At 53.4% G+C, this 24,264-nt stretch overlaps 8 protein-coding genes across 8 annotated transcripts; 5 read left to right on the forward strand and 3 right to left on the reverse strand.

The window, feature by feature from the left end:
• Positions 1-755: 755 nt before the first annotated feature.
• Positions 756-2,241, forward strand: CKM354_000668200 (uncharacterized protein; the record flags this gene model as incomplete). Its single annotated transcript, XM_044802007.1, has 6 exons — positions 756-981; positions 1,035-1,127; positions 1,182-1,208; positions 1,259-1,505; positions 1,562-1,724; positions 1,780-2,241. The coding sequence occupies 6 exons, from the start codon at positions 756-758 to the stop codon at positions 2,239-2,241; spliced, it is 1,218 nt and encodes a 405-aa protein (XP_044657942.1).
• Positions 2,242-2,775: 534 nt separating this feature from the next.
• CKM354_000668300 (uncharacterized protein) lies at positions 2,776-3,896 on the forward strand (the record flags this gene model as incomplete). Its single annotated transcript, XM_044802008.1, has 4 exons — positions 2,776-2,853; positions 2,962-3,397; positions 3,467-3,664; positions 3,718-3,896. The coding sequence occupies 4 exons, from the start codon at positions 2,776-2,778 to the stop codon at positions 3,894-3,896; spliced, it is 891 nt and encodes a 296-aa protein (XP_044657943.1).
• Positions 3,897-7,385: 3,489 nt separating this feature from the next.
• Positions 7,386-8,042, forward strand: CKM354_000668400 (uncharacterized protein; the record flags this gene model as incomplete). Its single annotated transcript, XM_044802009.1, has 1 exon — positions 7,386-8,042. The coding sequence occupies one exon, from the start codon at positions 7,386-7,388 to the stop codon at positions 8,040-8,042; it is 657 nt and encodes a 218-aa protein (XP_044657944.1).
• Positions 8,043-8,281: 239 nt separating this feature from the next.
• CKM354_000668500 (uncharacterized protein) lies at positions 8,282-9,973 on the reverse strand (the record flags this gene model as incomplete). The annotated part of the gene is made up of 3 exons (XM_044802010.1): positions 8,282-8,461; positions 8,520-8,599; positions 8,656-9,973. The coding sequence occupies 3 exons, from the start codon at positions 9,971-9,973 to the stop codon at positions 8,282-8,284; spliced, it is 1,578 nt and encodes a 525-aa protein (XP_044657945.1).
• A 4,346-nt stretch (positions 9,974-14,319) lies between these two features.
• CKM354_000668600 (uncharacterized protein) lies at positions 14,320-16,548 on the forward strand (the record flags this gene model as incomplete). Its single annotated transcript, XM_044802011.1, has 1 exon — positions 14,320-16,548. The coding sequence occupies one exon, from the start codon at positions 14,320-14,322 to the stop codon at positions 16,546-16,548; it is 2,229 nt and encodes a 742-aa protein (XP_044657946.1).
• A 1,068-nt stretch (positions 16,549-17,616) lies between these two features.
• On the reverse strand, positions 17,617-19,575 carry CKM354_000668700 (uncharacterized protein; the record flags this gene model as incomplete). The annotated part of the gene is made up of 1 exon (XM_044802012.1): positions 17,617-19,575. The coding sequence occupies one exon, from the start codon at positions 19,573-19,575 to the stop codon at positions 17,617-17,619; it is 1,959 nt and encodes a 652-aa protein (XP_044657947.1).
• A 1,729-nt stretch (positions 19,576-21,304) lies between these two features.
• Positions 21,305-23,070, forward strand: CKM354_000668800 (uncharacterized protein; the record flags this gene model as incomplete). The annotated part of the gene is made up of 2 exons (XM_044802013.1): positions 21,305-21,482; positions 21,599-23,070. The coding sequence occupies 2 exons, from the start codon at positions 21,305-21,307 to the stop codon at positions 23,068-23,070; spliced, it is 1,650 nt and encodes a 549-aa protein (XP_044657948.1).
• Positions 23,071-23,417: 347 nt separating this feature from the next.
• CKM354_000668900 (uncharacterized protein) lies at positions 23,418-24,094 on the reverse strand (the record flags this gene model as incomplete). The annotated part of the gene is made up of 3 exons (XM_044802014.1): positions 23,418-23,459; positions 23,555-23,898; positions 23,962-24,094. The coding sequence occupies 3 exons, from the start codon at positions 24,092-24,094 to the stop codon at positions 23,418-23,420; spliced, it is 519 nt and encodes a 172-aa protein (XP_044657949.1).
• Positions 24,095-24,264: the final 170 nt, after the last annotated feature.

Here is a 24,264-nt window from a genome sequence, read left to right on the forward strand (position 1 = left end):
CGTGGTAGGTTTTCCAAGCTGGATCCGTGAACGCACAATTGGCGGCTCAATCATGCTTCTGACAGTGTACACGCCAGTAGCCCGTGGTCATCGCCTCCGCATGCCGCAATCTATTGCACGTGGACAGCGCGTGTCTAGGTCCGGAAATCAGCGCAAGAAGCATGTTCCTCCCGAAGCTTAAACCAAGCTAAGCATGACGTTCAAGACCGCCTTGCCGCTTGATTTGTACTATCACTGGCCAGACCGTATTCGATGTTGACATTTGAGTCGACAGCACAACCTCTCTCCTGCAGGGCTTACAAACTTTAGTGCTTGCGGCGTTCTCTCATTCAGCCAGTAGCAGGACGCAGATACCATCTCGCGAGGATCCCACGCTACAAAGAGATTCCATACTGTGTGCTCATCTTCTTCTCCGCACAGCCTCGTCGTCTGTGGCTTAGCATAATTTGAGGGGAACAGACCAAGTTCGAACTTTGAGGTGATCAGAAAGAGCTATTTGCAGCAATTGCAGCCGTGTCGCCTCATGGTTAGCTTGGTTGTCGCCGCTAGAACGGTGCATTGTCGTAGATGGCTGCAAAAGTACTGAGGGCAAGATGTACAGGCCATTCAAAGCATAGGATTAGCAAAATTCGTCAAACGTTGTGGTGGCGACAGGAGAGCCTTCCAGCCTTGGAACGGACTATAAGAGAAACGTGTGGGCCAGTACCTGAGTGACTTGGAGGAGTCATTCAGCAACGACCTCTTTCGCCGCCAGGATGAAGGTGGTCACGACAGCTCTGTTGCTTGCGGAAGCAGTCAGCGCCTTCCCATGGGTTCCTCAAGTGCCCGGCGTGGACTCGTCTATGCTCGTTGAGCGCCAACAACCAGGAACTGGTCCAGGCTCCGAGGCGACATGCCCCTTCAATGCTAGACATGTGAACGCCGCGCCAATTAGTGCCAAATATCCTTACAACGGTGCTGTCAATGGCACCAAGGGTAAAGGCATGCATCCGCACCCTCTATCGATCATATGTATTTGGCTAATTGTGGCTCAGAACGCGGAGGATATCGGGTGCCTGCAGTCGGCGATAGCGATCATCGATATATTGCACCAACCGCTACAGACATTCGTGGACCATGCCCTGGCTGTAAGACCCACTCCAATCTGCATAAGGGTCATATCGGCTGACTGAGTATCACAGTAAACACTGCGGCGAACCACAATTTTCGTAAGGTTATCACCATGCAGACCTCTGACTTATGCTGATTTTCCTTGCAGTGGCCAGAGATGGCATTACGACCTACAAGGAGCTTGTCGATGCTCAACAGAACGTCTACAACGTCGGCTATGACTTGGCCAACCTGCTGGCGTTTCTCGGACTTCAAGCCGATGGCGATCTCGTCACCCAGAAGCTGTCCATCGGCTGCGATGCCACTGGTCGAACGTCGTTTAACCGTGTCTTGACTGGCAGCCAGCCAGGTCTAGTCGGACATAACAAGTTCGAAGGAGACACAAGTCTGACGAGGTATGCGCACACACTCGAGTTGCTCTGGCTCGGTCGCCTCGCTGATCGCTTTGTAGGAACGACTTCTTCCTTGGAAAGGGAGACAACTTCAGATTTAATACCACTCTCTTCGCAAGCATGACGAGGACGACTGGCGCCAATTACAACCTGCAGGGTTTGGCCAAGTACCGCAAGCAACGCTGGGTAGAGTCTCAAAGAGACAACCCGAACTTCTTCTTTGTAAGTCCATCGTCATCGAAATCTGTAGCCATGGAATCACTAACACTTCTACTAGGGTCCACTTTCGCTACTCCTCTTCGGTGCCGCCTCGTTCCTCTACGAGCTCTTCCCAAATGGCAATCGAGGCTATCGACCAGACTTTGCGACGATTACATCCTTCTTCGTCCAAGAGAAGCTACCTGACAACTGGGTCAACCGCGTCGAGCCATATGACAACAACAAGGTGACACAGGAGATTCTTAAGATGTATCTCCTCGCTCCGGTTGAGTTCGGAGGCAACACCGCTCCTGGTTCCTTCAATGCGCTGCCCAGAAATTTTGGAGCGATTCGCAATGGTAAAATCTCTCCTTCCATTACGCCGGCCGAGACATCGTGCTTGCTGTATCAGTTGGCCACTGGTCAAGTGCCATCGACGCTCAACAGTGTCGTCACTCCGACTGTCGAGGCATTGGCATTCTTTGCACAGTTTGTTGCGCCGTCTTTTGGTAACCTGGGCTGCCCGAACCCTCTGACTTGAGAGGGGTGGCTGGAAATGAAAGCTTCGGAGACGGCAGAGCGGTGAACTGTGGCTTCCTCAGCTGAACCTGTGATGCGACATCTTTTTTTGGTGGTCTGCGATTGCGATGTTGTGCATCTCATCAAGCGAATAGTGACCAGATAACACTTGATGCAGTGCAATTTGTTTCAGCGCGAATTAGTCCAGAGCCCCACCATACTGAGTACAGTAGTACTGAAAAATAGCGTCTGAAATCCCTACAGACCGTTCGCACGTAAGGACGGGCCAGGCCTCCCACCACGCGACACAAAGTCAGTGCTCGTAAGCCACTCACACGTGGCGGCTCTAGTCCACTGCGCAGCTATTGGCTCGTCAGAGCTGTTGGAGGAAGTGGAAGGCTGAGCTGTGTGTGGTTGACCAGGATCAGCTTACGAACACAAAGCTGATACGCGGAGAGTCTTACTCGTCGGTGGGCCTAATTTGATACAATACAAAAGCGGGACCTGCAGCCAGACATTTTTCGAGTCTCACAGCTGCGAAAGGCGACCAACGACTATGTACCAACCGGCGTTCGAGAGTTTCGACCAAAGGCCAAAAACGGCCACGCGCAGGAATCAAAATGCTTTGTACACCGTAAGTGGGAATTGTTTGCCTCGAGGCTCAGTATCGTGGACTGCCATTTTTCACTTTGACAATGTGATGCCATAACTCTTGAACAGAACATACAGCTGACTTTTGCAGCTGATTCGCGACCAACTGTCTGTGCCAACATGGCTGGTTCTCGGTGGTCTACTCCAAGGCACGGCCATGGCCGTTCTGCCTTACCGTAATCTCACCATGGTCCTGCCAGCAGTCCTATTCATCGCATACAAGTTGCTGCGCGCTGTCCTGATAACAACTGGAGTTCTGCCAAATCCACTCATGTCTAACGTGATTCCATATCGCGTGGCTCCGATCATTCCGTCGGAGAAAGGTCAACAAGATAAGCCGGCCGAGGAGCAAGTGTGCGCCATCATTCTCGGAGTGGTTTCGCATCACCCTTTCGGCATGTTTGGTCCAGGTTTCAAGGAAGTTGGCGACCGGTTTGACGCCATGGTCGACGAGTTGAGCCAAGATGCCACTCAGCACGGCTTCATGGGCGCGTCCGCGTGGGTCAACGCTGCTGAGAGAACTTCCGGTAAGTGGCATACCAAGTCGAAAGATAACTGCGAGAGCTTCTCCACTGACGAATGCTTGCAATGTGCAGGCAACGAGTTCATGAGCATTCTGTATTTCGAGAACGAACACTACTTGCACCAATATGCACACGGGCCGTTGCATACGAAAGCCATGCAGTGGTGGAGAGAGGTGGAAGCCAAAATCCCGCATGTTGGCATCATGCATGAAGTATTCGCGTGTCCGAAGAGGTCATGGGAGGGTATCTACCTGAACTACCAGCCAACCGGTGAGTGCAGTCTGTGGAATCATCTCTGTGGAAGCTAACGTCTCCGGTCTCAGGCCTTGGTTCCACGTCGAAAGAAGTCACTGGACCAGACGGGAGGAAGGTTTGGATGAATCCACTTGTCAAGATGAAGGGACAATTGATGTACAGCAAGGGCCGTATGGGTAGGCAATTTGGTGATCACGAGTGGGATGCTTTCGCTGCAACTGCACCGCCCGGGATGGAGTCGGCATAGCGGGAGAGATGTTCCTTGAGCAGCTGTCCATATTGTAGACCATTCTGTCTTCGAATTGATGTCAGCATTGCACGTGCTAGGTTCTTAGCTGGTACTTACTTTGATGGCCGCGGAGTTTCTCTCTTCTGAGAATGGCTGAAAAGCGACATACAGCCAGCAATCGTTCTTGTGTGTAAATGCCATACTTCTTGACACGTATCATGAGCCCTGTTTCTCTCACTCTTCTCCGATGGTATCTGTTTGCACCTAGGCTTGCTCCTGGAAGTCCTCATCTATCGCCATAGGGACTTGAGAGTCGCTCGGAAGGGTATCTTGACTCCGGCCATGAATGGGGATGTTGCCAGCGCTTGGGATGCCGAGTTGGTAGATTGTGCCGAACTGGTCGACTGCTGCGAAGAAGGGGTTCCTGTCGAGCTTGCGGTGTCGACGGAGCTCATGGTGTCTGACCTGGCGAGCCTGTCCCGGATGGAGACTCTGCCTCGCATCATTTTGCGTGCCCAGCCCATGATTGCTGTCGATGTTCGCAACTCCTATTGCCGATCAGTCGGGAAGACGCGTGCCTTTTGAAGTCGTGCCATGGCGTGCCTTATCAAGACGCCGAGCCTGCGGTGCTACACAGAATCGGGTGTTGCGGCAGCGCGCACCGCTGCGCTAAACACCGCAGCGCAGGGCACATGACAAGTTTTTCTGCATTTTTGTGCTTCGCGTAATGCGTCATAACGCAATTTGCAGTGGTCTGGCATGCGGCAGGATCTCGGGTGTGTGACTTCCTTCGACAACGCTCGGACAATCCGACAATGTTTACCGCTGCCAAGCAATACCAACCCACAAGGCTGACGACAACGCTGCAGAAGATCTCGGCGGGACCGGATCGTGCGAGATGAATGGACATCACGAACACTTCATGGCCCCTCCGCTTACTCAACGTCGCCGCGCCATTGGCAGCACAGGCGCTGCACCTCCGGCTGCCATTCCGTCTGTGTCTGGGCACCGCAATGGTCGCAGTCGCGAGCGGACCGACCGATCCTACCCTGAGGCCAAACCGAACGCCGAGCCTTTCGCAAACAACAGACGTTGTGGATGTGCAGATCTTGATGATACAGATGGTGCTGCTTGCGTAACAGCCGGTTCTTGGACAAGAAGAATGTCAAATCCACGCGAGATCTCCGGCTGATCCAAATTTGAGCTTTCCATGTTCAGCATTGGACGACAGGAGGCAGATGGAAAACGATCAATTGAATTTCTCCTGGCCGAAGGCATGGTAAGTGTTTGGCCTGTTCCGCGGCTCAGATCTGATGGAAGCCGAAGGCATCGGAAGAATTTGGGTAGCACGGAGGTGTGGAGTCCCTTCCCCCAAACTGCCACTTTGCTGTTTCGACCTGTGGCACAGATGTGGCTTTGGCGAGTTCCAGGAGTCAACAGGTCAAGATCTCGGTGCTGCGTCCGATGCAGTCAATAGGGCAGTCCTCTCGGAGTGGCCTGCTCGAGTACCTGTCGGACCACTTCAAGTACTGAAGCCTTTTCGAGACAGGCGGAGAGAACTATCAGCGCTTAGCACACAAGCCAGAGCCGACGACACCCGATTCCGTCTGAAGGTGGACCAGAAAGCAGCCAAGGTACACACATCGCGTGTTGGAAATCTGCCTTTGACTCTGTCAGCGCACAAATGCCACTGGCGCCAAGAAGACCAGTACTGCGTGAACTTCAGTAATCATCGATGGGCTGAGAGCAGACGTGCTGGTCACACAATTCGCCATGCAATCCATGGGAGAGTAGAGATGCTGCACTTCTTCGGTGAGCTCCAAGTCCCCAAGCGCAGTGAGCAAATGTTTTCGGCGGCTTCTGAACTCGCAGACCTCTGCTTACCCGCGCTTGGCTGCGGATATAAGAGTGCTTTCCTTCATGGGATCTACAGCTGAGTGGTCATATTCTGCGCTAAGCTATGCTTGGTGAGACCGCAATCTCTGTGCTAGTCCGCCACTCGGTCAGCATAGCCAGCATCGATCGCGCGATCAGGTGGGGGATGACAAGCCGCGGAAAACTTCTAGTCGAGGTGGTCTTCTCAGACGCGGATATTGTTGCCAACAGCACGCCAAGAAGTATCATTCTAACAGAGCACCTGCTGATTCTGCCAGAACCAGATGGATTGGTGAGCCGAAAAGACTTCTTCCGCTGGTTGAGTTGTGCTCACGCCATAGGAAGTTGAAGCTGAAAAGAATTTGCGTGTGTTGGGCAACCTCGACTGGCACATGTGTCGCCTCAGGTCGCCGTTTCTCCCGGATTTTCAAGAAGTCTTTTCTTGATTACGGAGCAAAATCCAGATTTCATGATACACCGACAAGTCACTCTCGCCTCGTGATGGACTTCTCGGCTTATGCTATGGGCCTGTCAGAGCTAGCGGTCTCCGTCGGTTCAGAACACGACATACCACATTCGCGCGATCTCGCAAAGGTCAGTGATTGGCAGCTTCCTGAGACGATTCGTTTGAAATTTCCTAAAGAGTCTGTCTGCCGACGTGCTCATGTCGCGGGTATATGCATACTAATCGACGGCCTGTTTCTTCGTCTTTGTTATTGGCGCTGGGGTATCCAGATCTCCTCGATACATTTTCATCTGAATTGGATCACCACTGACGCATTCTGACGTGTCAACGGAATTTGTGCTAGGAGACCAGAATACGACGGCGCATACGACCGTCCTGATTCAAGTTTGCAAGATGTTCGTGTCACTTTATCCTGTTGGAGCTCTTGAACATCGGGACATTGGTAGCGTCAGGTGAAGGAGATCCGCTCGAACTTTTCTCGAATGTTTGACTCCGGACTTAGGGCTCGCGGTGATCAACGAAAGACATGGTCAAGATTTGTACACTGGCTGCGTTCGTTGCAGGTCTTATCAGGGTCGCATGCTTTGCGTGCCGATTCAGCCGCCCTTCTTTGCATGGAAGACCATGATTGTACCGCAATGTACTCCAGGTTGATTTGTGCTGCCCTGGGGCATGAGTGACATGGCCACCGCATCTCACATGTACGCAGCCGACAGCTGTTGCGTGTGTCGATTTGAGACGTCGTATGGAAAGGCATCGACCAACTGAAGCAGCAAACACGAGCGACCGACCTGCAATATTCCTATGGCAAGTGTCAATTCAGAATACGATGTCCGCACAGCGGCCTCTCTCACTAATAAACAGAATCCCCAAACATCTTCTGGTTGTTTGCCAAGGTGTCCCCACTTTCCCGGCCGGGGCTTGCATGACATGGGTGAAAGCACGTTGCCGGTGCTCAAGCATGAGTAGCGTCTTTCCGCTGACATCCAAGCTGAGGAAGCTGAGGAACCCATAAACCCCTCTGTACTCCATGAGGCACGAATGACGAGTCATTACGAGCCCTCCGACATGTTCTCCAGCTGAGGAGCCCTACACTTCTTGAGGCAAAGGCTTGGAGCCTTGTCGACCTCAAGTCTTATCAAGGGATCTCTATGCTTATATGATCCATGGACAAAAAGCCCGGCGATAGCAATCGCCAGCGGAAGGACCCACCGCCACACACGGGAAGCGTTGGACTCTTGCTCGCAAACTCGACGACCAAGCCTACCAAGCAATCTGGGTCGAGTAAAGGCACCAAGCAGAAAGGTGGCAAAGACGTGGAAAGCACATCAGCCGACCAAACTCCAGAGGAAAAGAAGAAAGAAATTTGCGAGAAACTGGAAAGCTACTGCCGCGTCTACTGGACCAACATCAATAAACGAGAGTGGAACCTCGACGAGTGGGTCCACATGGCTCCGATATTCACAGCTGACCCGGCCGTCGGCACACTTCCTCAATTGCAGACTTTGGCCGATTTTGTCGAGAGCAGAAGACTTCTGGCGTTGGAACACCCGACCTATAGCGTGCGAGAAGTGGAGCTAAGCACGGAGCTGGATGAACCGAATGGCAGAGCGGAATGCTTTTTGGGATTGGAAGTTTCGGGTGCACCGGAGGGTGTGGTGAGGCAGAATATGGGAATCTTGGAATTTATGCGGGAGGATAAATTAGCTGTCAAGATGGGCATGCCGGCTCCGCCTGGGGAGGAAGTCCCTGCGGAGGAGTGGCATTGTGTGGCGTATAGGAGCTTCAGAGGGTTGGGTGGGATCATGGCTGCGGATTCTTGACGGGAATTTTACTCTCCTCGTCCACAAATCTCTGTTACAGGGAAGGTCTACGGAGCATGGCCCCGTTTGTGTCGAATGGAGTTATTGGGTCGGAACACATGGCGCGCGCTCATGGAAGGAGAAGTAACGGAATATTTCAATGACAGAGAATAGAACTGTGTGTCCTGTGGATTCCATATCTACTCTGATCATAGTGTCTTCATGACTCATAGGTACTTTATCATTATCATTTTCTTCATTTACGCCAATTCCTTTGGCTCGGAACCACACTGGAGACCAGGTTGGTGCGAGTGGGAGTGCACAGCATTCTTCTTGGCGTGCGGGTGAGCACCCCTAGACTTGACCTTGGCACCAGAGGTGCGAGGTGGAATGTCAGAAGTGTCCATGGTGTACTTGGCGACGGAGGCAGCAATAGCTTTCTGTGAAATTGTCAGTTTGAGTTGGGGAATGGACATTGAGTGAAGCGGTGGGACATACCGTGTTGACTAGGAAAGGCTCGAAAGCGAGGTTGGTGTAGTTATCGCCGACAAGATGGTAGTTGGGGTCGTAGGCGACGCCTGTATGAACATGTCAGTATTGTGTGCGAGCGGTGTTCCTTTCCATTGTCACGTACCAGCTTGTCCACCCCACAAGGCAGCCTCCTCCTCAGTCTTGAGAGCCTCAGCACCAGTGAAGATACCTCCAGCTGGGATGCCAACATCAGTGGCAATGAAAGGTCCGTAGTCAGATCGTCCGTTGAACTCAGAGTCCTTGGTTGGGATGCCCTGCTCCTTGAACCAATCCTGGAAGAAGTGCTCGATCTTGTCAGATCCTGGAGGAATGACGACGCCGGTAGTGTTGCTGAAAGTGCTAGCATCACCGTCGTAGAGGGCGTATTGCCAGTTCGGAGAGGCGATCATGTCGAAGTTGAGGTAAAGGGCGATCTTGTCGCGCTCCTCTTGTGGGAGGTTGGCGACGTAGTATTCGGAGCCCAAGAGGCCGTACTCCTCAGCAGACCACCAGCAGACACGCAGAGCGTTCTTGAGTCTGTACTTCTTCTTGGCGAGCTGGATGGCGGTTTCGAGAATACCGATAGTTCCGCTGCCGTCATCGTTGATACCTGGACCAGCAAAGACAGAGTCGGAGTGAGCACCGATTACGACGACATTGTTCTTGTCTCCGCTCTTGGAGTCGGCGATGATGTTGTAGGTTGTTCGGTTCTCAACGACACTGTCGATCTCAAGCTGACCGGTCAATGGGAGAGCTGCCTGGATAGTGGTTGCATTCTCTTGCGAGATACCTCCAACTGGAGCGTAGTCTCCTGTACCTCCAAGAGTACCAGCGACGTTGCCTGGAACATTGTTGTAGACGACAGCACCAAGAGCGCCAGCAGTCTTGGCATTTGCGGCTTTCACTGCAAAGTTGCAGGTTCCTCTTGAGATCAGAGCAATGGCACCAGAGACCTCAGCAGGGTAATCGGTAGCATTGCATCCGAGGTTTGCCACGGCAACGATCGGAGCATCGACTACTCCATCGGTCGATGGTGAGTAGGTGAAGACGTTCAAAGGATATGATGTGCCGCCAGCGGAGAAGGTACCGGATCCTTGTGAGTAAAGCTCAACGAATTCTTGGCGTCGGTACGTGAAGTAATCGTCTTCCTTCTCGAGATAGCTCTCGATGAACTTCAAGGTGTTCTCGTGACCTGGCGAGCCGAATACTCGGTTGCGCTCCGGAGTTGAGTATGCTGCCCTCTCGAGCTCTTTGGCTTTCTTCTTCAATGCAGATTCCTTGATCGCAGCCTGCAGCTTCTTGGAGTTGACATTTGGCTTGCCCTTGCCTGGGCCGTAGGTGGCTGCGCTGACTTCTTCTTGCCTAGCCTCGAGAGGATTGTTGTGGGCGTTGGCGAACGCAGAGAGCGCCGTGCATGCTAAGAGGAGAGATGACCGCACCATGATGGCAAAGTAAAAATTACAGTCAAAAGTGGACGAGTATCAACCAACCTTGATGGAGGGGGCGCGAGTCCAGTATATAACCTTCCTCGATCGTCATCACCTTTTCCATTTGTTTCTTTCCCAAGCGAGGAAAACTTGCGCAGCTGTTCCTGCATGTCTATCCCTCGTATGCAGCGATGCGGCACCTACGGAAGTTACCCAGAAATCAGTGACCTATGCAAGGCCTCGTATAAACTTCATTCGCCGCAGCCAAGCCCCAATGTTCGACTTCTGGTTGGATACCAGTGAGAGACTATGCCTGAAGCAATTGAAGCACGACATCCACGCCTGGCACAGCAAACAGCCAAGACGATTGACGTTACTACGCTGAGTGATAGCAGAACGCCACAGAAGCAAACAAGCGTTGTGTCGAAGTCGGCGTTGAGACAAAAGAAGAAGGTGAACGAAGATCATCATGGCTTGGAAGCTGGGCGCCCAGACATTCTCCTCCAGCGGCGGAAGCGAATACACCTCCACCGTCGAACCAAGACTCGCATATCGCCGGCTCGATCTTCAAGGTCTTGCTTGTATAGGCAGGAGCTGGCATGCTGGTCGAAATTGAACCGCTTTGCGAATGCGTTCAGAAGCCTGTTCTTTCGTCAACACGACCGAGTGACTACTGCAGACTCCACAAGGAAGCCTTGATGCGACTGAAACCCGGTGGCAAGTGGTATGTTGCTGTGGGTCGAATCCGCGGGACTGAACCTGTCGACTGCAACGGCGCTCATCTACCAATGCTTGATGCTAAGGCCACTGGGCACGAGGGAGCGCGTGGCGACAGCGTGGCAATAGATGATAGCAAGATGGCCAGCGGGTTTCGCCATGTCCGACTTCCGTGGCACTTATTGCCCATTGCACGCGAGCGCTGCCCACAATACTGTGCATCATGACACAATCGCCTATCTGGATAAATGTCGTGTTCCTGGTGCGAGGTGAAAGCTCTGTATGTGGAGCCCCGGGCTACGCGAAAGATAAGAGCGCGGCTGGGTTAATATGGGATCGCGGCCGATTCGCGAGATACAAGAAAGTCGTGTCATTTGAATATACTCACCGGCCATCATGTACATGTATACGCTGACGTTGATTGTGAGGTTGGAAGGACAGGGAACAGAGAGGGCTACCTGGGCCGTCTTTGTCAGCGGGAAAATGGCGGGACAAGCCTGACGGTCTTCTGGCCCATGATGAAAACTCTACGAGCAACAAGACCAACGCGTGAAGATATCACCATGATATTTGCCAGCAGATCGTCTGCCCAGCTCGAGAGGTGTCAGAATTTGCCAAAAAATAATACTCTGTCGAAGATCTCTACTCTGGTTGAAGGTGAGCTCATTACATATATTTGCATTACTCACTTCTGAGACTGTAGAGGGTTGATCCCAGCCCACAAGACCAGTGTCCGCCTATGATCATGCAGAGTAGGATTTGACCTCTCTCCTGCTATGGAACACGCACATCCGCATGTGACTCGCGATCATCACGCCCAGATCACTCGAGGCGCGTCTCGCCGAGCGTTCGTCATCACGAGAGCACACGTGAAGTCTTGCTTGAACGAATCATCCCCCTCACGCGCTCCTTTGCCGGAGCTTTGTCTATGGGGGACTAAGACAGTCGAGATCAGAGTGCTTCGATAGGTCACACTATCGGTTCCAATTCGCAAAGCAACTCGGGATCAAATGTCGCACCAAATGCTTTATCCTCGAAGTTCTTGATCACACGATCAGACACAGTCGGAACGGCCAATATGGCAGCCAGCTCGTCCGCTGAGACGCAACCCAGTAGGGACACGTATCAACGCTTTGCCCCCAGGGAATGGATATAGGACCGGACGTCGAGGATTTGGTGTTGTGAGCGTGACCTCAAGCCATATCGTCAACGCTGGTGCAACGGTAGCAGGATGACGCTCTGCAGCGTGGCTGTAGAGCATGGCCGATCTCCGAATGCCCTTGTCAAACGCCACTGGACCGCCTGTCAACCCACGCGTGAAGAGATCTTGATGCGATGCTCTGCAGTTTCGTGGCAACGTAGCTCGCTGCCGGCCATGCTCTATTGTTTCCCGTCAACGCCGAATGCCCGCTTGCATTGTTCGTGCGACGCAGTAGGTCCGTACAACAATGGCCAGACTCACCGCCAACGCAGTCAAAGGTCATTCATTGTTGCGGTCAGAAACCTGGCGATGTGTCGTGCAACAAGAAACATGTAAGATGCTCGCTTGCTGAGACGTGAGGAGTATGCTGTGAGGTTACGTTCGAGACTATCTTCTCGAACACAAGTCTCCAACATGTGCTTCTGGGGGATTCCTGGAAGGCGGCTCAATGCACGAGGACTGTTCGGAGAAAGACTGATCGTAAAGCTTCAGCATTGGCTCCGTCCCAAGGCAATCTCCAGGTGCAAGGACGAATGCTGAATCGTTGCAACGCGGGTGTGTTCCCATCGGTAGCTGTTTTCAATCTCGTGCAGGTAGTACACGCACATGGAATCCCTGCCTCGTGCGATGGATCGCGTCAGCAGCTGGTAAGAATCGAAGGGTGACTGCAGCAGGTCAGCGAAATGGTATGATTGCCGATGCGGCCTTTGTCCATGCGCAGGAAGTGCGTTCGTTTATGCCATGGAAGCGTACGACATCAACATGAAAGAACACGAATGTGTGCTCGCACGAGCGGCTGTACAGCCATCGGACACGAGAGCTGTCTCAAGATTAGACCCGGCGTCGTGATCATATCATGCACGATGCCGTTCTCTTTGCAGCCTCGGTCATAGCGTTGGGTTGTGGTCCATACCGCGGGAGAGATGCGATGCCGATGGTTGGGAGATGTGATTGGCGATGCTCCATCTCCCTTGAGCGGTGCAACGCGAGGCAGACGAGCCCGCATACGACTGCATTATCCACAAACAAAAGGCCTCGGGAGGGTAGGAGCACGTCGATTGGCTGTGGTGCGGGTGCTGCAGCATGAACAAGCATGGACAGATCGCATGCGCTCGCATGGAGCAGTCTCAAATCAGCGTGGAATTGTGACATCTGCACGTCTCCCGAAGCGCTGCTGCTCAGCACACCATCGGTCGAAACGAGGAGGGCACGGAGGATATTGATTGCGCTGTTCTGTGCGCTGCTGCTGCTGCTGAGGCCCGGAGGACAGGCCGTGCCCCGCCCCCGCCTGCGTGTGAGTGTGCCTGTTTGCCGCCGGCGTGTCTGCAGGCGGCCAGCACGTGTCACATTGATCGCGTGGCAGGCGAAACGAGACGAGGCGAAGTGAAGGAGCGAGGAGCGGAGCGGGCAACCAGCGGGTGTGGAGTCGAGCCACGCCAAGGATCCCGCGTTGCGACTGACTCTTCGCCTCTGCCCTCGTCATCGCCTGCTCTTCTTCTCCAGCTATAGTCCAGACATCACGCGTTGCACAGGCGCCATCAGCAGACCCGCGACGGGCATGGACCGCGTCTCCCAGCCTATGCACCGCGCACGCTGCTAGGGCCCTCGCCGGTGCGCTGCGGCGGGAAGGACGACGTTGACGGCGAGCGCGACAGCGCACTCCAGCCCTCGATCAGCATCTATCGCCATCCCACGGCCGGCGTGCCTGCTTGCCTGCCAAACCTGCATGCTGAATGCGACCGCATGACCAGCTCGGCTCTCTCTTCAGCTCTTCAGCAAGTAACCACTGCCTCTGATTGCCTCGCTCGCCCACCCGTCGGGCATCGCTGAGGCCATCGACAACCTCGCCTTCCACATTCCGCTGCGCAGCTGCTGGTCATGCTGCTGCTCCTGCCTCCCTGGTCGTCTTGAGAGAACACGACCCTTTCTCTAGCGCAGAACGGCTCCGGCGATCCCGTAATATCTTCGACCCTGTCCACGCGCAGGAATCATCTACCACGACAGTATTGCCTGCTCCGACCGCGACTCTCTTTCACGCTCTGCACATACCACTGGCTCGAAAAGAAGATGCGTTCGCGGTCCACCTCGTGACTCTTTGTTCCATCGGCTTTCATTGCCACGCTGCTTGCAATCCCTGTCTGCAGCCTGCACCTAGCCGTCGGCCTGGAACCCGAAATCTACGGTTCGCCAGTCTCCAGCGAGCCCTTTGCCGACCGCGCGCATACAAGCGCGAAACGATACTGAACATCTTTGCAACTCCCTGCGCCGTGGAAGTGGGATCTCTATTGCAGCTGTCGATATCCCGCCCGACCCAGCATCCTTACTGTCAGCTGTACATCATTTCACAAGATTGCATTGCAAACATACGTGCCGCTCTCGCCGGCACGGGACTGTGACGAACACCGCTGACTCCATACCGCCGGTACCTCGCCTGCCACGCACCATGGAAGACATCTTCTATTTCACAAGCCCCCGGAAAGCTGCTCCAGTTGCAAGGTACAGACCTTCTGTGCGAAGAACACCCAAAGTGGTCAGAAAGCGGCGCGCCGCAAACACAGACATGTTCAATCAACAAGCATGCGTGGCCCGGTTCGAAGAACCAACGTTCTGTCCGAGCAGTGTTTCATCATTGTTATTTCCCATTGCATCTACTCAAGATACCCCACTGCCTTCCAATTCGCAATTTGATCTAGATCTGGACGATGACGAGGAAAATGAAGACGACGAATATGACGACAATGGCGGCGTGCTTTTACCGCCGTCTGCAGATGAACCCATGACAGACGTGCCTTCTGCGCACATATCGACGCCTGTACGCTACGACGAAGTCACGCAACATGATATCAACACTTATGATAACGACACACCCATTGAGCCAACCATATCTCCGAGTATATCGCATTCAACCTCGCTGCACGCCCAGTCCCAAGGTCACTCGCAGCAACAACCAAGAGCCGCATCGGAAGAGGCACATCGACGGCGAGCGACAGCGAGAGAAGGTCAATTGATCGAAAATGCACTTCCTCCTGATGAGATTATGGAAGCAGCAAATGGCGCATTTGCTGCATCGCTGGATCTTAGTAACCGATCCATGGTGTCAACTCAATCTACAGATACCACTCAGCATCACAATCTGCCTTTCGACGCCTCATCAGCGATTGGCGCACATACTGCCCTGCGCTCCTTAGCGGGCGACCACAGAACGACCAATGTACAACATGCCCAGATGATGGATATGGATGAAGATACTCTACCTGTTGATGACCCCAGGAGGCATTATGATGTTCTCGAATTCATGGACGATTGGCGTCTCAAGTCAATAACGGACAAACGACTTCCTCCCTTTGAGCCTGGAATACAATCATCTATACGACTTGGACGACCGCTTGAGCCTGTTGTCCGTACGCAGGTATTGTCGCGAGCTGTCGATGTACAAGGCATCCGGTGGCAACTAATTGGTCCTGCTCGAGAGCAGGCCATGCTCGCTCGATGTATGCTCCACCCATCGAAAACTAGTTCCAGCTACCTACGCCCTCAACGACGGCAGACATCTTTCGGCATCGCTGGGGATGCAGAAAGCCACTATCGATTCCGTTCCTTTGCGCCCCAGCACAAAGGCAGCTTCGAGCATTATCAACTACGCAACATGCTTGTGGCTGCAGATCGCAACAACATATTTTATGGAGCGGCGGCGAATCAGGTGATGCGGGCATCGCTCTCGTGTCCGAATGAGCGGGATACGGTCATGGACTTAGCCAAGCCAGTAAACACCGCCGCAGCCTTCCGCATTACTTGCCTATCAGCTTCTCCAAGAGCGTTTGTGCCTGGCAGCCAAACCGACAACGTTCTGATTGCCGGTGGCTTCTATGGAGAATACGCTGTCTGCAACATTGACAGCGACAAGCGAGAGGCCTCCGAAGGTTTCGTTACCCACGCGTACAATGGGCTCGTCACCCATGTGCATAGCTTCCGCGACAGACGCTCCGGTCTCCTCCGCGCAGCCTTCTCCTCGAATGACCGCAAAGTCCGGCTCATGGATGTGGGCACACTCCGATTCACTGATAGTTTCATATACGACTACGCAGTAAACTGCTCTGCAACGTCTGCTGACGGTCGTTTACGAGTATTGGTCGGAGACAGTTCTGACACCCTTATCACTGATGCACAGCGAGGAACGCCCATAGTCACGCTACAAGAGCACACAGACCATGGCTTCGCTTGCGCATGGTCGCAGGACAATCGACATGTAGCCACAGCTGCGCAAGACGGACGTGTCATGGTGTGGGACGCCCGAAGCTGGAAGAAGCCTCTACGCACATTTGATAGTACGATGTCTTGCGCGAGGTCCCTCCAATTTACTGACAATGGCGCTCTTGTGGCTGCTGAGAACGAGGATGTGGTGACCGTCTACGCTGGGCATTCCTTTGAGGCCAAGCAAGAAATCCGGTTCCTTGGTTCTATCGCTGGCGTTACTCTTCTTGACGGAGGAGCAGAGCTCGCCATCGCGAATGCCGATAAGACGGTCGGTGGACTTCTGACGTTCGAACGACTGCCACAAGGGCTGGGAAACAATACTTATGGACGTGTTGTTGTCAAGCCCGGGGGAAGTTCGAGATGGCGGAATGGTCGAGCTCGGCGCGAAATGGAGAGCTTACCGGAGGTCTTGATCTAGACTTCTAGGTAGTCTGACCAAAGCACCCCATTGTTTTGAAAGCCTTCCACAAACACCAAGCAGTCCACATGATGCTTACGATGGCATGCATCTACTTTCATGACCCGGCTCAGCGATTTCCTCCCCGCCTCAATTACCATTCCCCGCTGTCTGCATTAAGCGACAGTCCACTCATCTGTTTTTATTTATTTTTTCTTTTCGGTCCCTTCGCCTAATGATGACCGGATATTTCTGACAAGCAGTACCACTGGTTGAGTCTTTACTTAACTTTCTCGTCTATACTCGCTTCTTGCCAAGCGAAACGTCTTCCGCAGTACTTCCATTAGTGCTTCGCCAACCAGAATCTTCTGCTCTTCATTGTGTGTCACAGAGAGTTTCTTTTTTGGCCAGTGTCAGATGTGAACAGGGACTGGGGTGGTTTGAGGATATCAAGAATTGTAGGCAGTAGATTGTAGGACTGGGATGTTAGTCTTGGCTTCCCAATTCCAAGGCGAATGATAAGGGTTCGGGATTCGGAGGGGGTGGAGGATACTGGTGGTGTTTGATGGCATGGTGAGACAGTCAGTTATTCCCAGTTCGTGGAGATGATAAGATGAGAAGGAATTGAATGGCACAATTCGAATCTTTCCTCGGTCACGCCCTCGAGGACGGACCTCGTGACAAAAAGTCTTACTTCGATGATCTCGCACAGTCTACCTGTGTCTCCAATATCGTACATGCATGCGCAGCTCGAATCAATCTATTTCTCCCGCCATGCTTTTTCTCAATCAGTCCACCGCCGTGTGCGTAGAAAGCAGTATCCCTCTCTCTCATATCACAGTCTGGTATCATCACCCTCAGCCACTCTTCATGCAAAACCCAAAAGCAGTACGCCTCGCTGTAAACCCAATTTATTTTTTCGCCTCCTGTCAAATGCAGACAATGTGCCTTGCCCGATTTTCTAAACCCGTTCGCCTCGCTAATGTGTCAAAGTTTTGTGTGACGAGTTGCCCTTCTGTTGCTGCCATTTCTCCATTCTCCTCCACAGATCCTGCATACCCCCGATATTCTTTCCTCCAAACGATCTCTCTATGCGATTGGTGCTCCGTTGATGTAGGCCGCAGCCGGTAAAGTTGCTTTGACATTTTGGAACATGGCCAACGCCGCGTCGAAATTGAAGCCAGCTTCGCGAAGGCAATCAGACGAGAACATCAACGTCATCCCGGTCTGCTTGGTCAATTCAGTGCACATCTGCTCGGCGAGCTCGATGGTGACACCTTCTGGAAGTTGTGGAAGACCATCATTGCCCGCAGCATCAGCAGCTAGCATTGGCGGTGTCGACACTCCAGCAGTGGCTTGGAAAGCTTGGGCGCCGCCATATGCACGAATGGTGATTGTGTGACTGACGACGCGCACGCCAGTCGAGCCACCTGGACCAATAAAGATAGCATGGTCACAGCTGCGCTTCTTGCCCGTCTCCGGCTCGTTGAACTCTCCGTGTATCGACATGAAGAATCCATCTACGCCGCCCGGAGTATTGTTGATGGGATCTGGAATACCTGGCTGCAGATGGGATTCAATCATCCATTTCTGTGGCTCGGTGGCGAGATCCGGATGTTGCGTCTTTGGCATCGCTGCGAAGGTATCGATGGTGGCCTGCGTGCCTCGAGCCAAACGCTTTTGTCGAGCCGGTAGTTGTGTGAGACGCTTGAGATTGCGGCTCCCCTGTATGTAAGATGCCCATTCTTGGCTTTGCGGCTTTTCAGTGTCTAGTGGATCTCTCGGCGCTTGTGTGTTGAGGGCATATGAGAATTCGGAGTGCTCATCGTAGTACATCCGAGCAAGAGCAGGCCGATCAGTGTCGAAGCCGGCGAACCAGTTGCGTACGAAGCCTTCCACAATGCCATTTTCGTCCTGAAAGTGTGGTGTACGGATTGGGAACGGAATGTTCTGGACATTGTTTTGGTTCTTGATGTCCTCATCGCTTCGCACTGTAATGTTGTTAAGGGTACGCAGGTTCTTGAACCATTTCATAATCTCCGGTCCAGCGTTGGGCTCGTTCTGGTCAAGTGGGTTTCCAGTGAGAACAAGATGCTGGAGCTTCTTGAATCGGTGTCTCCATGCTTCCAATGATGCTAGAGTTGCAAACTTGTTACCGGAGAGATTCAGGCTGACCAGATTGGGCAGGGACTGGGATAGCGTAGACACTATCTTGAGATCTTCAAGTTCGTTGTTTGCCAATGAGACGGCCTCGATCGCTTCGTCGCGCTCTTTCGTGGTGTTGAAGGAAAGATCGAGCACTTTCATCAGTGCGGGAAAGAATTTGGCAGTTGTCGAGCTCGAGCCAAAAATGCCCGTGGCCTGCAATTCGGCGTCTGCACCGAGCGCCGAAAGATCGAGCAACTTCATCTCGGGGTTCCAGCGGCGCTCAAGCACACCTCTGAGCATGGCCTTTGTTTCCTCCGCGCCGGAAGAAGGTTGGCTGCTATCCTGGTCTGCGCCGCCCACGCGCTTGATGCTGAGCTTCGCACCTGCCCATTCATAGCCGTTCATTCGTTCGTAAGCCTTCGCATCCGCGGAGGGTACGCTGATGATCACCGCATCGGCATCCAGCCGATTCCTCCGTATTCTGGTATCCTTTCTTCCTAACCGCATGCCCGCCTTCTTCTCCAGCCACTGAATGAGCGACTTGTGTCCGCGGTCCGAGCTGCTCGCCGCTCTGCTTTCCTTCCACCCCTCGACAGTGAGCTCAACCAGTTCGGGCCGCTTCGTCTCTCGCATCGGCACATCTCCTTGAGCGGCTGCTTTGCGAATGAGGTCTCTCCGAGCCGTCGCGGAGGTCAGATCCTTGCGTGTGCCTGGTGGGTTTCTAGCGGCGCGCTTTTCAGCGGCCGGTCCTGTGGGTGGCTTCTTGCCGATTTTGCTAGCGGAGGCGCCTTTGACTGTGATGTCGGACATTTTGGCATCGCCGTCGCGGTCCGCACGTCGTCGCAGGGCGCCAGCACCAGAGCCTCGCCCGGCGCGCGCTCTGGTGTCTGGACGCACCATCGTGGCGACGGCGGTGGTGGGTGGAGCGCGGTTGTGAGTAGTGACTGCCTGCTGTCCGCGGAGCTCGAGTTGGTGATGTGCGCGCTGTTGTGGTGCGGTTGTGTTGAGTCGCGAGGATGGACGTGGTGGGGTGTGTGTATGTGTGGAAACTCCGTCAAGTGAACGTCGATCGATGGTGAAGGAGGGTGTGCGCGTGTCTCGGCCGGCGGGCTATTGTCTTTGGTATTGTAAATGATGCTTGCACAATAAGACAATCGCAGAGCTGAAGCTTGTTCGACCCGCGCTCGGCTCGGCCGCAGCCGGAGCCAGCGCCAGGCAATAATCAGGCAGCCACGGGCCTCTCTGCTGCCTTCACTGATTCACGTTCCGACTCACATCTCCACGCCGCCAACACGTCTGTCACGAAAGGCAATGGTATGGCGCAGAGGCAAGACGCCTCGGCATACACCGACCACTTGATGCGTGGGCCACCGCGGCTCTACGAAACACGCTCCAACGTGTTTCGGCAGTCAACTCAGGCACGAGCACACCCGCTCGTGGCTCACTTTCGAATACGCCCTACAGCCGCATGGGCAGCGCTATGATGCCGATGGCGTTCTCCTGCACGTGGCCTGCACACATTCTCTCGGCGGCAAGGCATATTGCTGCAGCGCGACTACTGGCCTTCGGAGCACTCTCTTGCGGCACACCGCTCGAGGTCGTGGTACCGCATCTCCTCCACGGATCTCGCCATCCACCTCCGCAGCGGCTGTGCAGGTCTCAGATCGCTTCAAGGAGGTTCGAGAGCTTGGTTGCATGGCATATCACGCCGGTGTCCTGCTCAAGCAGCTTAGCCTGGACTCCGCAATCTCATAGGACGATGCATCAACGCCTCGAAGGCATCTCGGTCCAGTCACTTCGATTCCCGTACATATACCCCTCTACTGACCGCCGTGACTGCCGCAGAATCGGCAGAGTACAAGGCGATGGTGGATCGTGGTCCTTTATGTGATTCCCAGTACCTGCAGCTCCGCCCTTGCATACGCTGCTACTTTCCTCGTGCCATACTTCTCCTCACACAACATGCGTCACGCAAACGATGTCGCTGATCATCTCGCCACTGAGCGACTCCAAAGGCGATTTCCGTCGTCAGAATCTCCCTGCACTCGGATCTGGCAACCCAAATGGCATAATCGCGCCGAATTTCCAGTGCCAAGCTGCTCCAAAGCCGCTGGTTAGCGCTCGAGCGACGTCCTGCGAAGGCTTTGCACAGGCCTTCCTGTGCCACAATTTCGTCCTATCAGTGCCGACTCTCCGTGGCGTGTCGCTAATTCGCAACATCGTGCAGAATTTTATGGACACTCACTGCAAAATTTCCTCTAGACCACACTCAACATGTGCCAGCGTTGGGTTACAGTCTATTCCCGCTCCAGTGGAACGGAACCCACCCTCGACGGGACCATTTTAGTTTACGTACAAATATCCTCTACGCGATCGCTAACGGCAAGTATACACTACCTTCACTGCTTCCCCATCTTCGTTCACCTTCTCTTCGTCACATCCTGCGCTTAACGGTCACACGTGAGACTTGCGGCGACCGTTCACCCGACGGACAAACACTGCTTAATTGAACTTCATAGCTGCTGTCGAGTCATCCGGCACCGCGGCAACTAGCCTAGCTCGTGCGAAGACAAAAGCACTATCCAACAGGAGAAAGCTCGTGCCCTTGTGATTCAACAACGGAATCACAATGGAGAGCGACAAGATCAAGGTCGCCAATACGGCCTCACCCTTCACATACGAAAAGGATGGGATTGCCGACCAACGATCGAGTAGTGATCTGGAGAAGGGTGACTCGATCAGGGCTGGCGAGACCACGCAGCTGAAGCGTAAGCTGCAATCGAGGCATCTTCAGATGATTGCAATTGGTAGGTCTTCCTATGAGCGTCTTAATGTTGCTCTACTGGAAACTTGGGCGGGGGACCCTCGAGGCATTGGCACAAACGCAGTACTTTGTCAGTGAGCATCAACTAATCTTCAGCAGGTGGCACAATAGGAACAGGTCTGTTCATTGGGTCAGGTCAAGCACTTGCGACAGCAGGGCCCGCTGGAGCCCTCATTGCTTATGCCTTCGTCGGAACACTCGTATACTCGGTCATGGTCGCACTCGGAGAGATGGCCACCTACATTCCCGTGTCCGGAGCTTTCACAGTCTACGCTGCTCGTTTTGTCGACCCTTCTCTTGGATTCGCAATGGGCTGGATCTACTGGTTTTCTTGGGCCATTACCTACGCACTCGAGTTGACAGCATCTGGATTAATCATACAGTACTGGGCGCCGGACCTTAATGTTGGTATCTTCATCGGCGTGTTCTGGGTCGTCATTACCGCAATCAACTTCTTGCCTGTGTCGTTCTATGGCGAAGTGGAATTCTGGTTCGCCTCGATCAAAGTCCTGACTGTGATCGGCTTCCTAATTTTCGGCATCTGTATCAATGCAGGCGCCGGCCAGCAGGGATACATTGGATTCAAGTATTATCATGAACCAGGCGCATTCGCAGAGTATCTTGTCACAGACAATGCCGCTCTTGCCAAGTTCGTCGGCTTCTGGGCTGTCTTGATCCAAGCTGGATTCTCCTATCAAGGCACCGAACTGGTCGGTATCGCAGCTGGAGAAACCGCCAACCCACGGAAGACTGTGCCAGCAGCTATCAAGAAGACCTTTTACCGTATCCTCTTCTTCTTCGTGTTCACCATCTTCTTCCTTGGCATTTTGATCCCATACGACAACGACCAGCTCCTTAACGAGAACACTGATGCCTCCGCGTCCCCCATGGTCATCGCTGCGAAATTAGCCGGCGTCAATGCACTTCCCGGAATTATCAACGCCGTCCTTCTGTGCGTCGTCCTCAGCGCCGCGAACTCGAACGTCTATTCCGGTTCTCGTATTCTCGTCGGTCTCGCTGATGAACACAACGCGCCCGCCTTCTTCAAACTCACGACCGCCTCCGGAGTTCCCTACGTGGCCTGCGCTTTCACTGCCGCTTTCGGCCTCCTCGGTTTCATGAACTTGTCCAACAACGGTGGGACCGTCTTCGACTGGTTCCTCAACATCACCGCTGTTGCCGGCTTCATCTCCTGGACGTGCATCAACATCTGCCACATTGCTTTCATGCGCGCGCTTGCCGCCCGGGGCCAAAGCCGCGACACATTACCATACAAGGCCTTTTGGCAGCCGTGGTTCTCATGGTATGGTTTGTTCTTCAACGCCATCATCATCCTCACCAACGGCTTCACAGCCTTCATGCCATGGAACACCACGGATTTCTTCGTGGCATATTTGAGTTTGATTCTGTTTGTGGTCATGTACGTGGGCCACAAGATTATTTATCGAACAAGCTTTGTCAAAGCTGCGGAGGCGGACCTGGATACGGGCAGGAAAGAGATTGAGGAGATGTGGTTTGAGGAGGAAGAACCGAAAACAATTTGGGGGAAGTTCTGGAAGTGGATGGGTTGATTTCCGACTGGGGAAAGGCCATCATTTTTGCATGAAGATTCATGACTGATGATAGTGTGGATGACCTTTCTTGACTAATGCGTTCAAAGCGAGATGTGGCATTCTGTAACATAATTATGAGACTTGAAAAGCTTGGAGGAACAGTCATGAGGCATGCTGTTAGATGGGATACAGGCACGAGATTAGAAGAACGATTCGGAACTGATAAGACCTTTCTAAGCTGTGATTTCCACGTTTGGTTCATCAGCACAGCAAAGACGTTATGTCTACTGTCCCATTACAATCAACGACTCGCTAGACGAAATGAATTCCTTCGCCATGCGACTAGAGATGACTCGCCCGAATGCTCACGTGCCTCTAACAATGTGTTCATCCTCATTCTGCGGCTTCTGGACGTAGCCAAATCTTCCTCAAAGGTTGATCGAGTCATCTTCACAAATCCTGGCACCTTCAACTTCTCCTCCCTTTGATTCTTCTCACACACCCTGGCCCACAGTATATCTTCGTCGAAGTTCAGAAATACAAGCTGAGATTCGATTCCAGCAGCTTCGATCACCAATTTGAACTCCTCTCGCTCTTGTTGAAGCGACAAAGTGTAATCGAGAACGAGACCGGTTCCGGGTTTGGAAGTGCATAGCCAGTTGAAGAGGTCTTTGCGGAATTCGGCTTCGGCCCACCAGACGTGGAGAAGATCAGGGATGGGGTAGGGAAATTGAGTGCCGGTGTTGACTTGCCGGGAGATAAGGATGCGGTCGTCGAATGAGTGGTATTTCCATTTGGTGAGGTTTTCGGACACGATGGCTTTACTGAGAGAAGTCTTACCGGAGCCTAAGATGCATGACAGTCAGATCTCCATGGCGGAAAGGGGACACAACTGAACACGAGGCTTACCTGGAAGACCGCAGAGAATCAGGACAAGTCTTTCGGTGGGCTCGATTTCGAGGATTGATTGCATGGCTGAGATAATGTCTTCGATGGTGAGCAGTGCGCGGGGCATTTGACTGCCGATCTTCCTGCCTGGCATGTTGAAAGATGGTGTGCTGTGCGATTGTTGTTTTGAACCTTCATACTGTGCTCAAAGTACGGCCTATTCTCCATTCAACAACGACCTGCGCTTAGGTTCCGTCCCTACCTTTCATGCCACTGCCGAACATTGAGTGACGTGAGGCTACTTGGTCAGGTGCGATCTTGGGC

This window comes from Cercospora kikuchii (genome assembly GCF_019650295.1).
Source record: "Cercospora kikuchii DNA, contig_00004, whole genome shotgun sequence".
Classification (NCBI taxonomy): Eukaryota; Fungi; Ascomycota; class Dothideomycetes; order Mycosphaerellales; family Mycosphaerellaceae; genus Cercospora; species Cercospora kikuchii.